At 43.2% G+C, this 22,312-nt stretch overlaps 1 protein-coding gene across 2 annotated transcripts in view; it reads left to right on the plus strand.

Annotated features, from left to right (window-relative positions):
* Window positions 1-3,883: 3,883 nt before the first annotated feature.
* ZSWIM6 (zinc finger SWIM-type containing 6) overlaps window positions 3,884-22,312 on the plus strand; it is a 96,275-nt gene continuing 77,846 nt past the window's right edge. For both annotated transcript variants that reach the window (XM_033164602.1, XM_033164603.1), the window contains exon 1: window positions 3,884-4,638. In XM_033164602.1, the coding sequence (XP_033020493.1) occupies window positions 3,912-4,638 (727 nt within the window). In that variant the 5' untranslated portion in view covers window positions 3,884-3,911. The remainder of the gene's footprint in view (window positions 4,639-22,312) is intronic.

Genomic DNA, 22,312 nt, shown 5'->3' on the forward strand with positions numbered 1-22,312 from the left:
CTGTATTTGTGCCTTTCATTTTTTTTGCCCAAGTGTAGTACTTTACATTTCTCCCTGTTAAAATTCATCTTGTTTATTTTCATACTTCCAAATTTTCATACTTCCAAATATCTGTTGGTAAAGGATCTTGAACAAGTCTTAAGCCATTTACAAGTCCAGGATGCCTTCTTCACATGTCCCTTCAGCACTTTATTCACTTTACTGGTGGACCAGCTGATAGCATGGATGGGGGGGGCAGGGAGGAGCAGTAAAACAATAAATACTTAACCAGCTGACCAATCATGTCAGTTCTGCCCCCTCTAACAAAAGTCCTGCCCCCCCCAACAAAAATCCTGGCTACGCCCATGGCTGATAGGGCTTTCTGGCATAGTCCAGTCCATTCCCTAAAATGTTTTTAGTTGAGACAGCTTAAGCGCTGCTCAGCCTACCAATGATTCATTCTTTTCAAATGTCTAAACTTGAGTCTAGTCTTAGCCTACTTGGGCACATTTTTAGACTTACAGTTCAGGAACATATGGCTTGCCTCAGAGACACTCTGGAAAAATCCAGCTGAATAAACCTAGTTACTCATAGATACTTCTTAAACATCTCACATTTCTTAAGACTCTCCATTAGTTCAGAATAACTCCATCACATATTCTCACTACTTATTCTAAAGTGTCAACAAGTAAATATTCCAAAACTTTAAAAAATCTCTAAGTACCATCATTCCAAAACACATCCCATAGTTTTAGACAGTAAACCCACCTTTGCCCATGCCTCAACATACCGGTAACTCTTATGACACCTTATTTTTCATAGAAGTCACCTCTTCGTAGAAGAGCAACAGAGACAAGCTAATGGCAGAGTGCCAGGACACAGATGAATGGCTGGAGGCTATACTCACAAAGCTGGCATTTGTGCAAGGAATGACTGATAGCACAATCCTAACCATATCTACTCAGAAGCAAGTTCCACTCAATTCAGTGGGACTTACTCCAAGGTAAGTGGGGATACGACTGCAGTTTTACTTAAGCATTGGTAAATCCATTAAATCAGGGACCAAAATTACCAATTGACCATTAGTATTAGCTAAGCTGAAATGCCACCCACTGCCTGGATAGCTCAGTTTGGTAGAGTGTGATGCTGATAACACCAAGGTTGCAGGTTTGAAATCCATATGGGACAACTGCATATTCCTGCATTGCAGAGGATTGGACTAGATGATCCTCAGAGTCCCTCCCAACTCTACAATTCTAGTTGGCTAGCCCTAACTATAACATTTTTAAAAAAGAAAAGAATAAAGGGTGCTAGAGACCAGTCCCAGTGGGGTCTGACAGGCCTGGTTCAGGTGCTGACATTAAGTCTCTTTGCTGCTGTCCTCCTCATCCACTGATCTCTGGGTGGTCATTTTGCAGGGTCTGGTATCCTCATTTGGTTTACAGTTCCCATCATCATGTTTAATAATGGAGGATGGGAGTTGTAATCCTAAACAGCGTACAAAGTTGATGAAAGCTAAATTAAAGTGTGTACCTGTATGTACTCTAGGCTGCTGTTGGGTCTCTGCATATTTTAAAGCTTTCCCATATGGCAGAGAAAAATACTCCCAGAATGTAAAATAACTGAACTAAGTGAGAACCCTTGTCTCCTTTATGTGTTGTGGGTTATGTACAGTCTTGCAATCCCAATTTTTCACTTCCACAGTTATTTCCTATGGCATGATTCAAAGTCCCTTTAACTGACAGACTTTATATTACAAATATTTTTGATATCTCCCAATTTCTCCCTTGATTTCAGGGCTCCAAATAACTTGCTCTCTCTCTGCTTTTTCTTTTTGGAGTTGTACTAGTAGATTAACGAACCACTGTTCTTCAGTTGTTTTTTAACTAAAGTTTCTGGATATTGTTCAGACCACTGTACAACTACTATGTCTTTCTTCCTCCCCTTAGCAGTGCATATGCCTATTGATTAAAGTCACACAAACAGGATAGTTGAGATAATCACATGATGCAAACGTAAAACTACAGCAACCTCTCCATTAGTTAATTTTAAAAGTTAATTTAGTTAGAACTAAATCACACCAAGTGCCACAATATTAACTAGTGCACAACTGCAGCCAGGCAGACCCAGCCTATCATTTATTCACAGTACCTTTCTGCCTGAGTTGCAACAGGCCTCCAAGGCAGCTTACAATAAACAAAAAACCATACAATAAACAAAAATGGCTTTTTTATAAAAAAAATTAAGCAGTTATCAGCATCAAAGAGCTACAAGCCTATTCAAGAGTTGGGGCTCCAGTTATATATATGTCCACTTATATGGAGTCAATCCACACGGAACACAATGGGAATGACTTATTAAATTGACACATCGGGACTACACTGTCCAGGGTGCCTGACCCTACAAACTCAGCTCCAGCAAAGTGAGGGAGAGAAGAAAGAAGGAGGGGTGTGTGTGGAATGGAAACCTAATTTCAGAATTACAAGTAAGCATTGCTTTCCTCCTGCTGCTCATGTTCCCTGGGGAGTGTTAGCCTTCCTGAAATCCTTATGCCCTTAAAACAGGTGTGTGTAGGATTAGAACAGTCGCCAGAATTTATCAATATGTATGACAACCGGGAGCTTCACCCACACCTGCAATCCTGTTGTCAGGGAGCGCTTAATTTAAGACAAAGCCTGTCCACCTGATTATTTATTTAATAAAAATTATATATACCGCCTGATTGCAGAAAAAAACTTCAGAGCGGTTTACAAAAAGAATATACAGTAGGATTAAGTAAGAGCAATCAAAACATTCAAAAACAAATTTTAAAAGTTTATTTCACAAAATAAACACGGGAAGGCCGCGCAGCGTGAGGGGGAACCTTCTTTCCCAAGCAGGGGCCCTGCAAACTTAATCGATTCGACCGCCCCCCAATTAGTCGACCTACCTCAGGGGAGGCGCTAAAAAGCGTGAAAATCAAAGCGCCTTGCTGGCACCGACAATTTTATATAGGTTTAACCCCACCCCCTTCCATATCACCCCTCCAACTCACACTTTTTAAAATTAAAAAGCGCAACGTAAATGTGTTTCCCACTTCCCACAGTGAGGCTGTCCGACTAACCCATCGCCGCCGCTTTGCTTTTGGTCTTCTTCTTCCCCTCAGACGAGCAGCGAAGAGAGCATGAGGATGCCTCAAGTCTGTCTGTCAGTCTGACCCGAGGGCAGCGACGCGACCGTTAAGAAGCGGCCGGGCGCGTGAAGCGACCCAACGGCCGCTTGCTTGCTGCTACCGTATTTTCCCAGCCGCGCGAGCTTTGCCGCTTTCGCTCCCCTCTTCCTCCTCCCACTTTTGGTTTTTGTTTATCCCGCCTCCCTCCCAATGACTTTTCCTGCTGAGCTCAGAGGAAGGAGGACCGGGATGAGGAGCCGCGCGGCGGCCACACCCCTCACCCGCCTTCCCTTCCGTAAATGGTACCACAGAGGAGTCCAGCCAGCCACGCCCCCTTTTCCCACCGCGAGCAACACGCGCGAGGCGGGTTGGCATTGGGTGCCGACGCGTCAGAAGGCTGGCCCCCCTCCTCCATGCAGCGGAGACAAGATCGTGTGTGTGTGCGTGCGCGAGATTCCGTCCCTTCACCGAACTGCCCTCGGCTCTCCCCTCCCCGGCCCCGCCCTCCCACGTTTGAACAACGCCGCCTCCCCGTCACAGCTGACGCGTCGAGCACACGGCCGCCGGGCCCGTTCTATTTATGTTTGTGGCCTCTGGCTTTTGCATAACCCCACCCCTCCACGCCCCTTTCTCCGAGGGCCGGGCGGATGGGAGCCGCCCACCTTTGCCCATATATGGATCTGAGGGGCGGAGCCTCGCACTCCGGTAGCCTCTCGCAGCGCTCCTGGTGCCGTTTATAGAGTACAGCCACTTCCGCTGTCTGTTTAGAAGCGGCGCGATCATGGCGGAGCGCGGTCAGCTCCCTCCCCCCGCCAAGCGCCTCTGTTGCAGACCTGGCTACGGCGTCGGGTGCAGGCCGGGCCAGCGAGCGGGCGGCGGCGTCGAAGGCGGCCTGGGAGGCGTCGGCGGCGGGTCGCTCTGCATGGCGGGGCCTTCGTCGGCCGCGGTGGCCGCTGCCTCGTCGGCCGCTGCCGCTTTCCCCCCTGCCCTGGCCGCCGCCTATGCCGCGCTGGGGGTGCTGCCGTTGGGCAAGACGCAGAGCCCGGAGTCGCTGCTGGATATCGCGGCGCGGCGGGTGGCGGAGAAGTGGCCGTTCCAGCGGGTGGAGGAGCGCTTCGAGCGCATCCCGGAGCCCGTGCAGCGCCGCATCGTCTACTGGTCCTTCCCCCGCAGCGAGAGGGAGATCTGCATGTACTCCTCCTTCAACACCGGCGCCGCTGCCGAGGACGCCGTCGCCAGTAACGCCGCAGCCGCCGCGCCCGGCGGGGGATCTAATGCCGTCGGGTCCACGGGCACCGCTGGGGGCACCGCCTCGGCCGCGACCGCCGCATCCAACAACAACAGCGGAGGAGGAGGAGGTGCAGGAGGAGGAGGCGGTGGCGGAGGCGGCATCACCGCGCCCGGCGGCGGAGGAGCAGCGGACGCCGCTGGCGACGAGAACCGACTGCCCTTCCGCAGGGGCATTGCTCTGCTCGACGGCGGCTGCGTCGACAACGTCCTGCAAGTCGGTGAGTCACTCGGTCGTTGTGGGTCAGGGTGGGGTGGAACCGACGGGGCGGGCGAGGGTTTATGCTTGTTTCCTCTCTCTTTTCCACCCCCTCCTTTCCCGTCACTGGGTTTTGGGTCACGGTCTCTTCTCCTCCCACATTTTCCAAACATGACCCCCCCCCCGCTCATCCACCTGTGCAGTCATGCCATCCTCGCTGCCTCCCCGTCTGATCCTCCCAAGCTCTTTCTCCCATCGGACCTGCCTCCCCTAGTTAAAGACACATTTTTCTTTTTCTAGACGTTAAACTCCTCCTCCCTGCTCGCCTCTCTAACCTAGCACCCTAACTGTCTAAGTCCATCCCCGCAGCTTCCTCTCTCTGGCACACACGTCTCTAACCTTAACTAGCCTTTTCTCTTTCTCTCCCTTTAAGTCTCCTACTGTTAAGCTGTCCTGTTTAATCGTTATTCCGCTTTTGCCTCCAGGCAGCCTCCTCTCCCCCGCAGGATTTCCTTGGACTCCCTCCCCACCCCAGAAAAAAACATACCCAGGATTATCCCAGAACATTATAATCCTGCACTAGTAACCCGTCCCCTCCCTCGCTGCCCCCTCCTTCCAGCTTCTGCTGTCTGTGTGATCAAAATACCCTGAAACATAGTAAGAGAGATGCTCCTTTCCGTTTTATTTCTCTTTTCCCTTGTCCTCCGCCCCCAACCTCGACCCCGAAGCATCAGGGAGTGCGAATGGAAGTGAATCAGCAGAGGGAGCCCCCAGGGAGAGTGGGGAGGGAAAGGGAATAAGAATACCTCCTTATCGCTAAACAAAGACATTTCTAGGACAGTGGCAATTGAGAAGGAGATGCAATCTCCCACTGGCTTTGCACAGACTTCTTGGATGCTCATGTGGCCAGTCTGCATGTCCCCATCCTCCTAGATTTTGCTATTGGTGGCACTGGGGGTAGGTCATTGGGTCGTAAAGCTGTCAGATTGCTGATGAAACTGGGACTGAAAGGAGGTCTGTCTGCGATGAAGGGGGGGGGGGGAGCTGGCTGCCTGCCTAGGGGGACTGCTGTGCAGGAAGGCAGAACCATCTTCAAATGCTGCCAAATAGCTTCAGGATATAGCAGGGTTTTTCCGTCTCCTTTTCTTGATGGGAGGAAATGCTGGTTTTTCTATGAAATAATCCTCTTCTCCCCTGTTTATACTGATCCTGATTCTCTATGGTGGAGAGTTTCCATTCATTGCATTTAACTCCTCCCTTCTTTGAATCAAAGGGCACTGGAGGTGGTTCTGCTTCACCATTCCACCCATCTCGAGTGGGAGGGTGGCAAGGGATTACTTCTATCATGAAAGGGGTGTGTGTGTGCTGGGTTTCCATGCCTGGCTTTACCCATTTCTCCTTTCTGGCTCCAAAGTCTCTGCTTGGAGAAACAGGCAGATGTGTGGTTTATTTCCCTTTTAAAACTTCCTGCTAAGGGTGAGGTTCTCAGTGGAGCTGAATCTTTTTGTTGCGTTTTTAAAGAGGGTTATGTTTTGGCTGCACATCACCAATGCCTTCAGGAAATTCCCCTTGGAGAGAGGACCTGGCACATCGCTCATTTTCATGTTTGTGTCCTTTTCAGCTCTCTCTCTGTGTGTTGGTGTGTTGCTCAATGAAAAGGGGAAACCAAACAAAAGAGTCTCTTTCATTGCTTCTCACTGCCTGCAAAACAGCAAGGATCTGACAAAGGGGAAGGAGATCTGGAGATTTTAAAGCTGCACAGCTCCGTTTTTCATCTGCTCAGTTTTGCTCAGCTTCCCCTCTCAAGAAATTTAAATTCCAGCTGCGTGTTTTGGGGCGGGGGGAGGTTTCTTCACCCTTTGCCTGCTGGCTTTTGAACATGGATGGAGTGTCTTTTTTTTAAAGTGTGCTGAAACCCACAAAGCTCAACATCATAGTTCCTCCTCAAGATCACCTTTTACTGGTGATGTTTAAAGATGTGGACATGTCTAGCAATTCAAATTTTAATGTAGTCATGCCTGTGGACGAGTGTGTGGTGTCATTCTCTTTTTCCTGCAAATGATTTAGCTTTGGGCACTCCTCTAAGTTCTAATTAACATTCCTCGAGACTTCTGGATCTGTCTTTTTAGTAGGGGTTTGAGGCATCTCTCTTTTTCCTGGTGGCACCACCAGAGCTGCGTCTCTTCTGGTTTGGCTGGCATTGCCAAGAGCTTGTTTTTGCCTCTGCTTGACTCCACTTGCAAGGGATGAGGAATGACAGGAGTGCACATAGGGAGGGTTTTTTTGGCTGATTACATTTAAGCTAGGAATTCACTGTGAAAATAAAGCCAAGGGGTGATAAATAAAAGATGCAATCTTCTCCAGGAGACAGACACCCAGCATGGGCTTAGCTTTTGCTTGCTTTCAGCACTTAGAAGAGGCCTCATTGAGAACTCCTGAAGGGAGGGGAAAAATAACTTGTGCTGCTTAAAAAAGGGGAGGGCCCTTGAGTGATGCTGGCAAAGGTCAATGTGAACAGAGGAAAATATGCATAAATAGAACTTGTGTCCTCTGCTGCTTGTGGAACACTTAAATAAAAATGCAGTAAACGCTTTACACACTGGACACACACTTTCATTTCTTTCTGACATGATCCTTTTGGAAACCATCCAGGCTATTAATGTATGGAAAACTTGCATTTCACAGCAATGTTAAAATGTGACTGTATATGGGGTGTGGTGAGTGACGAGCATAACAGATGCTGAAGTTTTCCAAATCTCAAATATTTTCCTACAGCAAATGTTGGGCTCATTAAGATTTGTGTAAAAAGGTTTTTACACAGCACAGAAACAGGCAGTGAATAAGCTTCTGAGATAGGTAGGACATTGTGAGTATTCCTCCTCCCATGTTGCACTAGATGTTTATGAATGGATTTGAGATAATTGGCCTTGTGAACTGACTTTATAATGCACTGTTAGCATTTTACAGGTATGCCATAGCCTCCTTTGCTTTTGTTGCAAGTTCCCCTGGGGGCTGATTGGTTGAAAGGTGGGGTAAGTATATCACTGTGCAATGAGTGGCTTTGCGGATTTCAGCAATCATCTTTTTTGTAATCTCCAGACTTCATGTCTATAGTGTGAATTTTATCCACACATTTCAAATTCAATCAAAGCATTCTGAAATGTTGCAAAATGGTATGGTCTGGGCAAGATATCTATGAATGCCGACTTGCATCCTATTGATAATGAAGAGCTTAGATTTGCTGGCTATGCTTGTGTAAGCTATTCAACCTCTTCCATTCTATATCTTCTGAAATCTGTGAGTGCACCACGGTGAATATAGGAAACCGCCTTAATACCATTTTGGAGCATTGACCCATTTAACTGTATACTGTCTAAACAGATGATGTACAGCATTTCAGGCATATGTCTTTACCCAGCTGTGTACCTGCAGATGCTAGGGATTGAACCTGAATGTTTCATATGCAAAGCCAGGTGTAGCTGACCTGTGAGCCCTATTTCAAGTAGTTGTGTAAGCCCACATATGTTATTCTAAATGGCTGTATAGCCTCTGTTTTGGGAAAACCTCATGCCGAAACCATTGGTCATGATGAAATAGTTTTACATGTGTCCGCCAGTTCACCCAGTTTCTTAAGAAGTTAGAATTATGTATAACATAGAAAACCTATTACATCAGATTTCACACTCTGAACTCATAAATCTGTTCTAAACTCTTTCTCAAACAATAAATTGTTGTCAAACCTACTACCTCAGAATTTCTGAAAGCTATAAAGACCAGTGCTTTAGACAGTTTGCCACTATATAAAGGAAACACACAAATACTACAAAATTCTGCCTCACTTCTTGAATATAGGGCACTGAAAGCCATGCCCATATGGGAATACACTATTACTTACTATTATTAATACATACATGCATACATACATACATCTTTTGTAACCATGGTTGCATATTGTATTATCTGAAAGCAGCAACTGGGCTTTATTAATTTTTTTATCCCTTAGCATTAATTTTCAGGAAGAAAAACACAAATACTCATTTATCAGAATCACGGGTTTGGTAAATAAGCATCCTTCAGTGGGGAAAAAATTGGTTAGTTTCTATAAAAGAATTACAACAGCAATTTTAAGTGAGCTAACATTCATGTGAACCTTTGGTGGTCATACATTAAAGTGCAGGTCTAGTATCAGCAGAATTGTGCAGCTTTGGAGCAATTACAGTTGTTCATAGGGAGAGGGGTTTGATGTTTCTGCTAGTCATTTTGAATAATAGGGAATTTGCCATTCCCTAGTAAAGATCCAGTCCATGTGGAACATCCATTAATTTACAAATGGAACAAATGGTTGTTTTTCCTTTCTAATCTGTTTCCCATGAATATAAATACTTTGAAATGCATTAATGGATGGGTCATCCATCAGGATTTATTTAGAACACCAAGCAGTTATCTGCATTTGTGGACCTTTGAGCAGCTTTACATGTATGTGGGATAGCAGGTCTTAATATTTCTGATGCATGCATGTTTGGTATTTGTATTTTGATATAATAATAATAATAATAATAATAATAATAATAATATAAATAAAATTGTATTTTCAGTGTTTAAACTCTGCTATCAGTAATTGTTTTCAGACTGTCACTACAATTTCATTGTGTCTTACATTTCTATCTTTGCTATTTCACTTAATGACTATTTACCTTTGCTCCTCAGCATGTATTTATTTCTGTGCTGGATTTCTTGCTTCTACAGAACTGTAGGCTATGTCATGTCAGCCCCAGCTGTAGCTCTGCTATTGGAGCTATGCCACAGTTGCATCATGGTTTGCTGAAGCCCTGCATGTTTCTGAAACTGTCAGAATGAAGTGTGGCTAGAGCTTACAGCAGGGCAGGTTCTGCTGCAGCATTTCCCAGGCACCTTTCCACTCCCTCCCTGAGCCTTGCCGTTCTCCATGTGTCTCCTGCCTGTGCTCTAAATGCCAGTCCCTACTTTAAAGCTGAGAAAACAACTCAATTTGTTTTTCTAAGGGATTGGCATAATTATTCTTTCTGCCTGTGTTCTGATCTCAGGGGTGAAGAATAATTCCACTTCCAATAAGACCTTATATAACTCCCCCCCCCACACACATTTGTTATGTTGTCATCACAGTAAATTACTTTCCATGCTTTAGGTTTTATAAGCAAACGCTTCCACTCTGCACATTACTATACATGTTCCTGAAGTTTATGCTTATAATTTCTAAACCAGTTTGAGTCAGTGAAACCGAGGGTCAGTTTTCACATAAGCCTATGAACTGAGAACTGCATGTTCTGGTTGGCATTAACACCTGTGTTTGCTACAGTCATATGGAGGGTAGGGTTCAGCAGTGCCATTGCTTGCCTGCTCACACCGAGGTGGTGTGGCAGTGATTTTATTGCCTCTCTGTTGTTGCCTGGAGGTGCAAGCAGTGCTGTAGCAGTGCTACTGTGGGGGCTGAAACAGAGCTTTCTGACTCTACCAGCTGTCAGATGAACAGAAGGCTCATTTACACCTGGGGCTAGTTCTCAAGGTTCCTGTGTGAACCCGCCCTACATTTTCTTAAATCCCAACACCTAGCCTTAACTGTCTTGTTAATCAGGTTGCTGATTAAGTTTTGTATCATGTAACTGTTCCTGAACTCTGGCCCACTTGTGGCATTGGCAGATGATGCTGATATTCCTATCTGTTGAAAGTCCATAAAAGATGGGTATATGGTGGGCTGGTACAGTACTAGGAGCCAAAAGGTAGTTGAAACAAGAACAAATTAACTTTGCATAAAAGTGAGGAAACAACAATGTTCCATGCAATTTCAGCTGTCTGCCTGGTGACTGGTGCATATTTTTGGCACTAAGTAGCACCTGCATAAAAACCCCACCCTGAACATCGATGAAATCAGCAGACTGCTGATGATGGGTAACCCACTTTACATTGCACAACTTAAAATGCTTCTAGGGGGTGGGCTGGTTAGAATTTCACCTGCCAGTTAATCCAGTTTTCATGCCAAGAACAACTTGGGTGTTGGAGCGATGCAACACTTGTGTCGTGCTGGCATACAGCCAAGGGAAGTGGGTGTACTTGACCCTCTAATTTTCTGGATTTGATCTGGAAGGGGGAAACTTAGCAACTTGAGATACATATCAAATGGATAGCAATGCTATACCAATCCATCTTTAGCATAGTAACTGATTTAGAATGCTTATGCGTGACAATAGTTTTTGATTAAATGCAATCAGCATGCAAATAACAAAGTTCACTCCTCCTATTGTTGTTACTACTACAGTTGTTTATATCCTGCCTTTCAGGTTAGAAATCATTCTAGGCAGATTGCAACTATGGTGATCAGTGCCCACTAAAAATGTTCACAATCAGTAGTCTCAATATACAACAAGTCTTCAGGATCTGTCCCACAGTGGAGCTGGGTAGTAGGTGCCCCTGTGGCAGGAGGAATCAGTGTGGCTCTGAATGTCTTCTTCACCTTCCTCCTTAGCTTTTCCTGGGATCTTTCCCTTAAGACAGCTGATGGTGGTTGGTCCTGTGGGTGAAAGGCAGTCCAGATGGAGCAGGCTGTGTTGACTTCTATGAACTGGGGAGTGGCAAAGGTATCTACAGTTCCACACCAGGCATCAGATGTTACAGCTGCTACCCTGAAACTCTGGGCCTTGTAGGAAAATAGGGCCAGCCTGGAAATGAATGGCACATTGAGCAAATGATTAGTATCTCACAGGCAGGGCTTTCTCACTCAGGTTTTGTTGGTGATGGCAGAAGCAAGAGTCCTTCTCTGTCCAATCAGTTTCAAAAAAAGATCTTGGCATTCTACAATCTTATCTCTGGCTTTCTGCTATCTTGGTCCTGTAATTTCTGTTTAGCACTTTGCTCCCAAAATTATTCATCTTTCTCATTACTTGGACCATTTACACTCCTCAAATCCCTGCTCTGACTTCCTGCTTGCCCTGAAATCCAGTGCAAGTTTCTCATTGAGCACTTCCAGTGAAGCTATCCTGTTCCTTCAAGTGATTCCCTACTTCCTTCAAATCTCACCTTCTCCCCCAACTCTCACCTTCTCTGAAGCCCTTGGCACAGCCTCCAATCTCAGTACCGTAACTATAGCTCTACAGGTAGCTAAGCCCAGCTATGTGGACATAATAGACTAAGGGCTACCACCCATACTCGCTTTGCTCATTTACAAAAACTTTAAAATGTCAATACGCCTTGTGAAATCTAATGTTTTGTGATCAAACTTACTGTTGACCATTCCTACAAAGCTGATTTGATGGGCATGTGGCAGGCAGTTTGATATCATACATTGCTCCTCCTTTTTTGGCACTTAATCTTGAATATATCAAGGATCAGACCTTTAACCCTTGGTGAGGGTTTGCTTTTGTATGGAAATAATTTCCCTTACCTCCCCTTGCTCTTGTGAAATGTGTCCCTGTAGTGTGTAATTGGTTTATAAAAGCCTGTTTACTAAGACTGTACTTCTTGCCTCCTGGTGTTAGGGCTGCCAGCTAAACTGATGTTTTCCCCTAAAAGCAAGATGAATTCACTTTTGAAGAAGCCACAAGTGCAGTATGAATGAACATTAGTTATTTAAATCTATAAAGTATATTAGAGAACCTTGGAATGATACGCATCACCACACCTGGAAAAGGATGGCTTAAGGGTTTTTTGTGGGGTTTTTTTTTTTTTTTAGTATTGCTTTCTTGTTGGAAGCAAGCGCATTTGACAGCTTTGAAATTGCTGGAAGTTGTGTATGGGCAATAGCTGAGAAGGTCTGACATTAATTGGAAAGATGCTGTAGAACCTGTCAGTAAGTTTAAATTCTTGCTACTGGAGTTAGCAATGATTGGATACATTGGAAGTTCATTTACTGAATTAATGTGTTGAAGAGCCAGGTGATCTACCTCTTGTCTTGCTTTAACAGCCTGTCTGTTTTTATAAGTCATCTTCTGTTAATTGGTGTCAGATTAATCACGGATTTTATGGAAGACATGGTGGGGGTGGGGGAAATAGCCCACAGACCCAGAGCCACACACATCCTGTTGTACATTCCCTTTTCTTTTGGCCACAATCTCCTTTTGTTTCAGTGATTCTAGAGATGGATAATGTCAGGTTTTCTTAGATCCATGTTAGAACTGGGTTTTAGATGCTATCTAGTTTCTTGCACTTAAATGCAATGCTTGCTGGTGTGCCATAAGGGTAGCTTACTGCCATTTTTTGTAGTGTCCTGCCCAGTAGGGGTATTAGATTCTTAAATACTTAACTGCTACAAATAATTCATGGTTCAGTTTATACCACTCAAATGATCCTGGGTTATACATGTAGCTTGTCTTGCTATTTGTTAAAACATGTTCCAACCACAGCATCTTCCCCTGGGATGGAGATTTGATCACTGGCATTTACTCCATTCCCTATGGATTGGTGGCTTTGGGGCCTCAGGCTCTGGCAGAGTAGGTCCTTATAGGTTAACTAACCTTTAATTGGTTAAAAAAGAACACAGCTTCTGTTAGTCCCTTAACCCAACTTCATGCTGAGCTAAACTGTTCCTCTTTTCTTATTCTGTAGCACTTTTTACTGTAAGTATACTTGGGGTGTTGGTTGCATTGCCTACAACCTCTGTGGCCTTTCCTTTACGATTCATGCCAGAGAACTTGTTAACAGCAGTAGCCCTTTCCTTGATCTAAGATAATTGCTTGAAACTCCCCCCCCCCCCTTAATGTAGCCTTTGTTTTGAAAGACGGTTATCTGTCCTTGAAGGCAATTTTCTGAAGGACTACAAATTGTTGTGGCTTTCTCGGAAGGTCCTAACAATATCAGGTTCACCAGGGATCTAGGAATTCCATGCTGGAGTTGGAGATGCCAACAGTATCTATTCCAATCTGACTCAAGAGTTTCAAATGTTCGGTCGTAGCTTTTCCACTGCTTGCACTTTAGGGAAGGCAGCAATGGTGTCAGTGTGCTACATTATAAATCTACCAGGCAACATATCTGTACTGTCTATAAATATTTCTTCCTGGGAAACACCCCTGCTACCCGGAAATGCCATTGATGCTGCAGTATGGCTTAGGTGAATGATTACAGGTACTTACGAAATGTAGCTCTGTAAGTGTTTCACCATTTGTTGTCAGCAGAAGCCCTTCCCCTAAGAGGCAAGGTCTTGTTTCTGGCCAAGTCTCTGGAATGAAGCACGAGTTCAAGGGGAAACCTCTTGCTCCTTTCTCCAGCTCTAAGCTTGGAGTGCAGGCATCAGAAAACAACAGAAGTGGAGTCTGGGCAGGTGTCCATCCTCCTTTTGCCCTGTTGGATACTTGCAAGATCAAGGCAGGCCCCACTTGTCTCTACCTGCTCTTTGTAGCTCGGAGCTGAAAATGGGAAGCAGGGACTTCTTATGGGCTTTGCAGTTGTGCTCAGCATGTACATCATCCAGCCAATTTTTGTGCACTGGGCTAGTAAAACACCCCGTCAATTTTTTCATAGGCAGATGGCCAGGGAAAGGTCAAGAAAATGTCAGTATGTTGGCACAAACAATATAATGTTGTTTGGGGACATTCCTTTAACAGAGCACAGCTTTCTTGCAGGGTTTGTTTGTTTGTTTGTTTGTTTTGTTTTTACTGGACTAGAAAAGTCCCTCAAATACCATTAACATTAGTTTTCAGTTGTAAGACATTTTTTCTGAGACCGTTTATAATATTTTCACAACATTTTTACTTTAAAAAGATAGTTTTTATTGTTTGCAATTGAAAGTTAAAAACCATAGCTTACTACATTGACTGTGACTGGTCAGGTGTCGTCCCCCCCCCCTTTCATAACCCTAGGTAAACACTATTTTTTAGCTTCAAAAAATGCGGCATGGGGTTTATATTTAACTTACAGTATTTTCAGTTAATTCACTTTTATCAAGTGTTGCAGAAGTTTTGCAATCTTTCGTATTCAGTATTTGGTGACTTCTTGGTTTATGCTTTTGTACGTGTTAGAGATTTGGGTACATCAGCATGTTTCTGCTTGTTCTATGAATTCTTAACTATTTGGATGTTACACTGAGGTTAAGCACTATCTGATTGCTTTCCCCCCTTCTGTTGGCAGTAGGTAGTGTCCTGATTTGGTTAGAGTGGTTTAGGAGTGTGGCAAAATTATCTTGGTATGCTCTGATGTTGGAAATGCCTAAAAGAAGTGTCCAAGCTCAAACTATCCAAAGTTGAATGATTCAGTCTTCTGGAATTGATTTCTGAATAGGATATTATAACAATTTAACCCTTTAAATTACACATGACACAATCCAATCAAATTGGGCACTTTAAAGTCCCATTGCTCTCAGTGTAAGGGTCAAGCACATGCTTGAATCTGCCCATTTATTATTAGCAAGAGTTAAATACTTAACTTTGGCTGGACGGTGCCCAGAGAGAACACTGTCCATATGGTTTGTGGGTGTATAACTGTACTCAGATCTGCCATGTGGATGTTCCTGTCACTTGCTTTTAGCTATTGCAGTAGGTGGTTTTTAACCATGAAACAACACCTTTCTGAATTGGTATCAGTACATTGTTAATGGTTTTCTGCTGCCGGTTCATGGTGACTAGAAGAATGCAGATAGAAAAGGCTGTGCAAAAATGTAAGTTACTAGACTTTCAGCAATTGGCATCTTTGCTGTGCTGGAAGCAAACAAACTTACCAATCCCACAACAGCTTCTTGTTGTGTCTTAGGCTGAAAACCTCTCCATTGTTCAGTTTCTTGTAGAAAAATTGTTCTAACCTATTGCCTATGAAATGTTGTTTTTGTTTTTAAGTTTCAGTTTTACCAAGAAAAATGGTTACCGGTACCTTCTGCTAACAAACCAAAGATGCTATGAAATGATTTATCCTGTATTAATGCATAGCTAGGTAATGTGCTGTAAATCCTGAAAGAGACACTGGTCCAGTTTGCATGTACCACTAAGCAAAACCATATCTGCAAGCAAGAGAATACATTGGTTGCCCGAACAAAGATGATGGCTGCTGCCCTCCTCTCTGTGTCCTGCTGCATTACATCCAAGCCCAGGTTCATAGAATCCTAGAACTGTAGAGTTGGAAGGTACCACCAGGGTCATATAGTCCAACCCTTCAATGCAGGAATATTTTGCCCAATGTGGGACCCAAACCCACGGCCCTGAGATTAAAAGTCTCATGCTCTACTGACTGAGCATGTTAGTTTGCTTTTGACCACTTGTGACCAAGTGAAGATGCCTGGGCGCCAGGATGACACCTGACATCACTATCTGGAAGGGCATACCTAGAGATCATTGGATCTGGACTGTATTCACACATTAATGCCCTATTCTGTAGAATTCTATCAGTTATATTTTATCTCTACAAGCAGAATGAATTTCTGGAAGCAAAATGCTTTTTCTGTGTAGCCTGAGCAGGAGCAGTCACCATTAAGAAAAAGAGGCCAAAATACGCCAATATACCATATATGTGGACTTTCCCTGGATCAAGTAACTTTTTTCTGAACTAGCCAGATGTTTAACTGAGAATCAGTCACAGTCCACTGTTTGAAAAATAAGAATTTAGAGCCGTCTTGTCCCCAATTGGCAACTCGATATTCCGTTTTGGTCTAAAGAGCCATTTATATGTATCTGAATTTCTAACACTGACCCAAAGGGTTGTAGGATTGGGCTAGGCTCTTTGCAACTTAACACACATTGCTCATATGCCAAGGCCTGGCTGACAGGAGGTAATTTCATAATGCAAGTTCACGAACACAGACTTAAAGAGCCCCCAGTGTTCTCACAAAGCTAATAGCACACTCCTGATGTCTGTACTTTGTTGCTTTCTGAATGCTCAAGCTCCCCCCACCTCCCAAATCTGTCTCAGACTCCTGTTTGGAATTTTTGCTGGCTGCTGCGCTGTGGATAATTTCAGGTCTGACTCATTTTATTGAACACTTTAAATTGTTGCTCTTCCCCCATGATAACAGTGGAGTTTCTTGAACAAAATGTGTTTCTCACTTGAGTCAGCATGAAAGGATTTTCTATTAAACCAGTCAGCTGTTTACTTGAGAGCAGCTGACAAAATTTCCTAGTTTTAGGCTCAAAGGGTAAACTGAGCTGGTCCTTTAGGCAGGTTTGGATAAATTCCAGGCTTCTAGAAACTTGAGCCTAGTGTCTGGGGACTGGAAACATTTTTCTTTCCTCTTCTTCTCTCCCCCTTTGCTTTCTTTGTAGACCAAAGGTTTGGTCTGTAAAGAGAACTGGTGGTCTGATGAATAATTATAGCAGAGTAATACTGGAAAATAGATAGCTATTTCAGTATAGTAATGCTAAAGTGCTAAGAACGGCACAAATGAACTTTAACTTAGTGCTGGCTTATTAAAGAGGCTGGCAGGTCAGTTTCAGTTACAATGGTGGTAATTAATGTATTCATGACTGGCTGAACAAGGGACTCTTACAGCTTAGATATGGGATAACCGATGTATTGCCCTTTGGAAACCAGTGTTAGAAACTCAGATATAAACTAGGTGCCAGGTGGCACCTTAAACCTAGGTTACGGTTGCCACAATGGAATGTCTATTCATCAGGGGGTTGGATTAGATGACACTCAGGGTCCCCTTCAGTGCTACAATTCTACGATTCTATGTTCTCAGCTACATTGTTTGACTGTAGCTTGCCCTTGCAACAATTCACTTGTCTCAGTATGCAAGGAGGAGAAACACACACAGTGGAAATGGGATTAACTATGGACTACAACAGAGGTTTTTTAATTGGTCTGTGAGTTCCATGTGGGTGGCTTTTGGAAAGGCTGTGGCACAGTCAAATCTATCTGTACACAGCCCAGCACTTACTTTCCTTGATGTGATGATGCCCAGCAAGGGGTCCATAATTCACACAGCAGTGCAGAAGCACAAGATGTGCATCTTGTCCTGCGCATGAGTCAGCTGGCTCAATGGAGACGTCATTCACGAACCTGGCATCCAGAAATCTACATGTAGTCGCAGTTGGGCCCTCGCCAGCAGCAAAATGCACCTGGCATTGGGAATTTCAAACACTGTTAGAAACTGTTTGGCTTCAACTCCCATCTACCTCAGCGTGGCAAGTGGTTAGGGTTGATGGGGACTGTAGCCCAGCAGTGTCTACAAGGCGCCGTGTTGGGTACTTCAATGTGCTGTTACTTCTTTGCAGACGTCGTGCAAATTCCATATGCCTCAAACCATTTGAGGTCCTGTGTGACAGCCTCTTCCTCATTCTCTGCAGGCTGTGACACCGACCGAGCTTCGTCTGACATTTTTGTGTTTCTTTTTGGTCTCACACTGCCAGCAGCAGCAAAATGGCCAAGTCATCTTGCCTCATTTGTTCCCCAGTTGCTTAACACCATCAGTTCCTCATAACCCTGCTGCTCACCTTCCCCAACACACAACACATGGTGATTGCTTGGGTGGGGTGGGGGACCACCTTTGCTATTAGGTATTCTGTGGTGGAACTGAGAGGAAGGAAGGTGGGCAGATGGATTGTGTTGAAATGTCACCAAGTAGAAAACAGTACTTACTATGCTGAACTGAAACACTGAAGCATATCTTGTGGGTTCATTTCAGCACTTTGCTCAAGCTGGTTCTCACACTCTTGAATACTGTCCCCTTGCAATTGGGGCATGAACACTTGTCTTTTGAAGTGATATGAAGTCCATAGAGTACCAAATATTGCCTGCTACATTTTCAACCCAATATGTGCTGTCTTTCAGAGTTGACATTTTTAGTGCTTAATGTACAGCAGAAGTGTTTGTGGATATCTTGGAGCTGAGTTATTTGCATTGCTCTTGCATACAACTATGTAATTTCTGTTTTTGTATACCCACAGCATTAGACAATAAGAGCTTTTTTTGTTTCACTAATTCTTTGCTGTTGATTTATGGCCCATGACCTTCAGTAAGTGGTCTTGGTAGTCAATATTTTCTTTCTACCTTGTGAATGATGTGTCCCAGTGATGATGTGATGGTGGTGGCAGAGTTCAGACCGTTTACAGGATTCCAGCTTATCAGTAATGAGTGCTATCAAATTCTGTTACTATTTTCTTTAGGAGAGATAATATTGGTAAATGGTGCTCTTTAGTAGGAAATGAGGCACTGGAAGCAATGATCTTTATGTTGTAGAAAAGGAGAATCCAAACATAATAATGAAATGTCTAGTTTCAAATCCTGTGTAATTTGTTCCTGATTGTCAAATACTTATGCTGTTAACAGTAATATCAAATTTTAAAGGAATGTACTGTTTAAGGTAGGTTGTTTTAAATAAAATAGGCAAAATCTTGACAACTTAATTCCCCGAATAAGGCTAAAGCTCAGAAGAATGCAGAAGAACATGATGGGAACATTGTAAGCATCCAAAACAAGTATAAACTTATTTGTTTGAAATAACGAATAGCAGTGATGAAACTCTACTGTAGCTGAATACATTACTCAAGCTTGGCAAAGCCAGAGTTTCTTCTGGAGGAGTTATAAAAGGCTTTCTAGATGACTTACCATTTATATTTTGTACTAAGTTGTTGAGAGTAGGAATGTTAACGCTTTTTAAAGGTTTGGTATTTGCAAGCAGAACATCGATGATCTTGGATATAGCACACTTTGAGCTGATAGAAATAGTTAAGTATGGAATACTGATTCCAGCTCTGAACATACTGTGTGGAATCAAAAATAAAACTTGATCAAAGGTTGTATCTTATAGATGAGGCGAAAAGATTATTGACTCTGGCATTGCTCTGCCATCTAGGCAACCAAAATAATGATTTCAAATGGCATGCATATACGTATGTTAAAGTTCAAATTGTTCTACTTCTCCCATATAGAATGACTGCAAAACTTCCTAGTTTACTTTAAGCTTAATGTTTAGAGTTGTCATCAGGCTGACCTGATGATGACCCAGTGAAAGCCCTTGGTTGGAGATTCCTACTTAAATTGCTATCCTTGTTGAAAAATACTATAATAGATAAACAGCCATGTCCTTCTCCTACAGCACCCCCCAGAAAACAAGCTCTGAAACTGGCCAGGCATTCTGTTTTTGTTTTTTGTTTTTTTATAAAAAAGATGTCATCCCTTTTTAGGGAATAGTTAGCTGTTCAGCAAATTGCCTTAGCTGCTATCCTCTGTGGCCTCAAGGCATTCCAAAAGGAGGTAGTCTCCCCTTTCCTGTCATATGATGTGCTGAAAAGGTACACGATCCTTAAATGTTTAAGCTCCAGTCTTGTGAAGGACAATCGTTTAAATTTATTGACTTTAGTACCATTTTCAGGAAAAAAAACATTGTTGCTCTCTATAGCGTAAGCCAGTTCTGCAGTGTACAGATTCTAAAGAGCAGGAATTGGGAAACTTTCTGAAATTACAAGGGAATTTTTATTTTTATTTAAAGCTGAGTGTGTTTGTCTGTGCACAGGAGCTGCTGGCTTTTAAAACTCAAGAAGCAAAGTTTGACCTGCAGGCAGCAAGTCAGACTTGCCAATTGGAAAGCATGAATTTTGCAAGGACGGGAACAGATATCAGTTGTAGAAGGGAAAATGCACCTGAAGCAACTGGATTGAATCAAATGGCAAGACTAAAGTTTCAGATTCCTGGGTGGCAGCTGGGATTTTTCTGTGCGTAAGCAGACTAATAAACCTGTTCTTGTTGATATTGTGGGCTGATTTGCTTGCTGTTCTGTTTAAATCTAATGTCTCAACAACAAAAACTGATTTGTAAAAATGTTATATGGAAAAATACAAGAGAGACATTGCACTACCTTTGTAAATCAAGAAAATCTTTAATAAAAATCTTTAATAAAAAAATAAAAAGGTTAAGGCTACTGCTGTTGACAAAATTGAAAATAAAAATAAAAATCCATGTATAGGTGATGGCTGGCATGGGATTAGTATGCGAGGATTTTATTGTGTTAGGTTTCAATGTTAAAAAACCAGGCAAGATAGTACACTCTGCTTACCGTATTTTTTATTTTTTTATTTTAAGAATGCCTTTGATGCTGTGTGGTGGAAAGGTAGGATATAAATCTTGGTAATCGGCATAGTTTCTTTGTGAACACTGAGCAGCCGGTAAATATTTGAGCTTTTGAGAGAAGGAAGGACTCTTACTGCCCCAAAGAGGAGCAGTACTTCTTTAGGATCAGCATCTTGTGTATAATAGCAAAGTGACTTCTCTTCCCTATGCATTTGGAGCATAATCCATCAGGAAGCTTCCCCACAGATGCCTTGTTGAAATAAGCAGGAGCATTAACAAGAATAGAGTTGCTGCTTCCATTAATTTTAATGGGTCGGGCATAGGAGATTTTCTTGGTGGGTTGTACTTCATGGGGGGAAACCTCTATTCCGCTTCTTCTACCTTTAATAGCACCCAAAATCTGCTTCCTGATGCACACGATAGGAAAACCTGAACAGCAAGAAATGCAATATTTCCTGTGGAAGTAGAACTTCTGCTTTTCACAAGTATAGGTTGATGCTCAACAATTTAATTTCCTGAATAGAAGTTCTGTTAATCGTGGCTTAGAACTAAGCCAGGCGTAGGCAAACCCGGCCCTCCAGATGTTTGGGGACTACAACTCCCATCATCCCTGACCACTGGTCCTGTTAGCTAGGGATGATGGGAGTTGTAGTCCCAAAACATCTGGAGGGCTGAATTTGCCTATGCCTGAACTAAAAACCCTTGCTTGAATGTATGTAAGCAGATACATTCTCAAAGGTGTAACTTCTAATTTTGTGTGTGAGAAATAAAACCGTACCAGATAGCTTGTTTAAACATTTTTTTTAAAAAAACCCAATTCCTTATTAAATTTGTTGTGCTGCCGGAAGGGTGTCGCCTAAAATTTTAGGGAGTCCTAAAATTAGTTGGTGCTGCTTTTGTTTGGGGAGAATGGAATGATGGCTCACATTGGCGCTGTTACAGAGGATGGGGCACAGTCAGGAGTCCAGAGATCTTGTTCAGAGAGAGCTTGTTACATTAGCTGAGCTGATAAGGTCTGACCATGTATGAACTGCAAATATTCAGCCTAGTTTAGGTTGCTGTAAGTGTATCAGGCAAGTTTAAGGGCCAAGCTTTGTTGTACAGTACTAGTAAACTTTAAGCTTATAAGATCGACTAAATCCTGAAGAAACAAAATAGGAAATTCTTTCCAGTAGCACCTTAGAGACCAACTGAGTTTGTTCTTGGTATGAGCTTTCGTGTGCATGCACACTTCTTCAGATATCTGAAGAAGTGTGCATGCACACGAAAGCTCATACCAAGAACAAACTCAGTTGGTCTCTAAGGTGCTACTGGAAAGAATTTCCTATTTTGTTTCGACTATGGCAGACCAACACGGCTACCCACCTGTAACTAAATCCTGAAGAGTAGATGATCACACTGATTTGCTCAGAATGCTAAAATGCTGATTTATTAAACCGTGGCTTACTATCATGGGTGAACCCTGCCCAGTGGCTCAACTATATTTTGTTTACTGTCAGCGAAAATTGTTTACTGAAATCATGGTTTTGTTGTTGGCTTCCAAACCTTGGTTTTAATTATGACTTAGTGTTGCGTATGAACCCACTGCCCTTCTGCAATGGTGGTTTGTTTGGCCACCCCCATCTGAAACAAAAGGGTCAGGAAAACAAAACAATCAGTTGAAGCTATGGTTTGCTGGATCATCTGTGGGACAAATTGTATCTAATCAGGAGCTGTCATTACTTTGCATGAGATATCTG

This window comes from Lacerta agilis, chromosome 11 (assembly GCF_009819535.1).
Source record: "Lacerta agilis isolate rLacAgi1 chromosome 11, rLacAgi1.pri, whole genome shotgun sequence".
In the NCBI taxonomy this organism is placed as follows: domain Eukaryota; kingdom Metazoa; phylum Chordata; class Lepidosauria; order Squamata; family Lacertidae; genus Lacerta; species Lacerta agilis.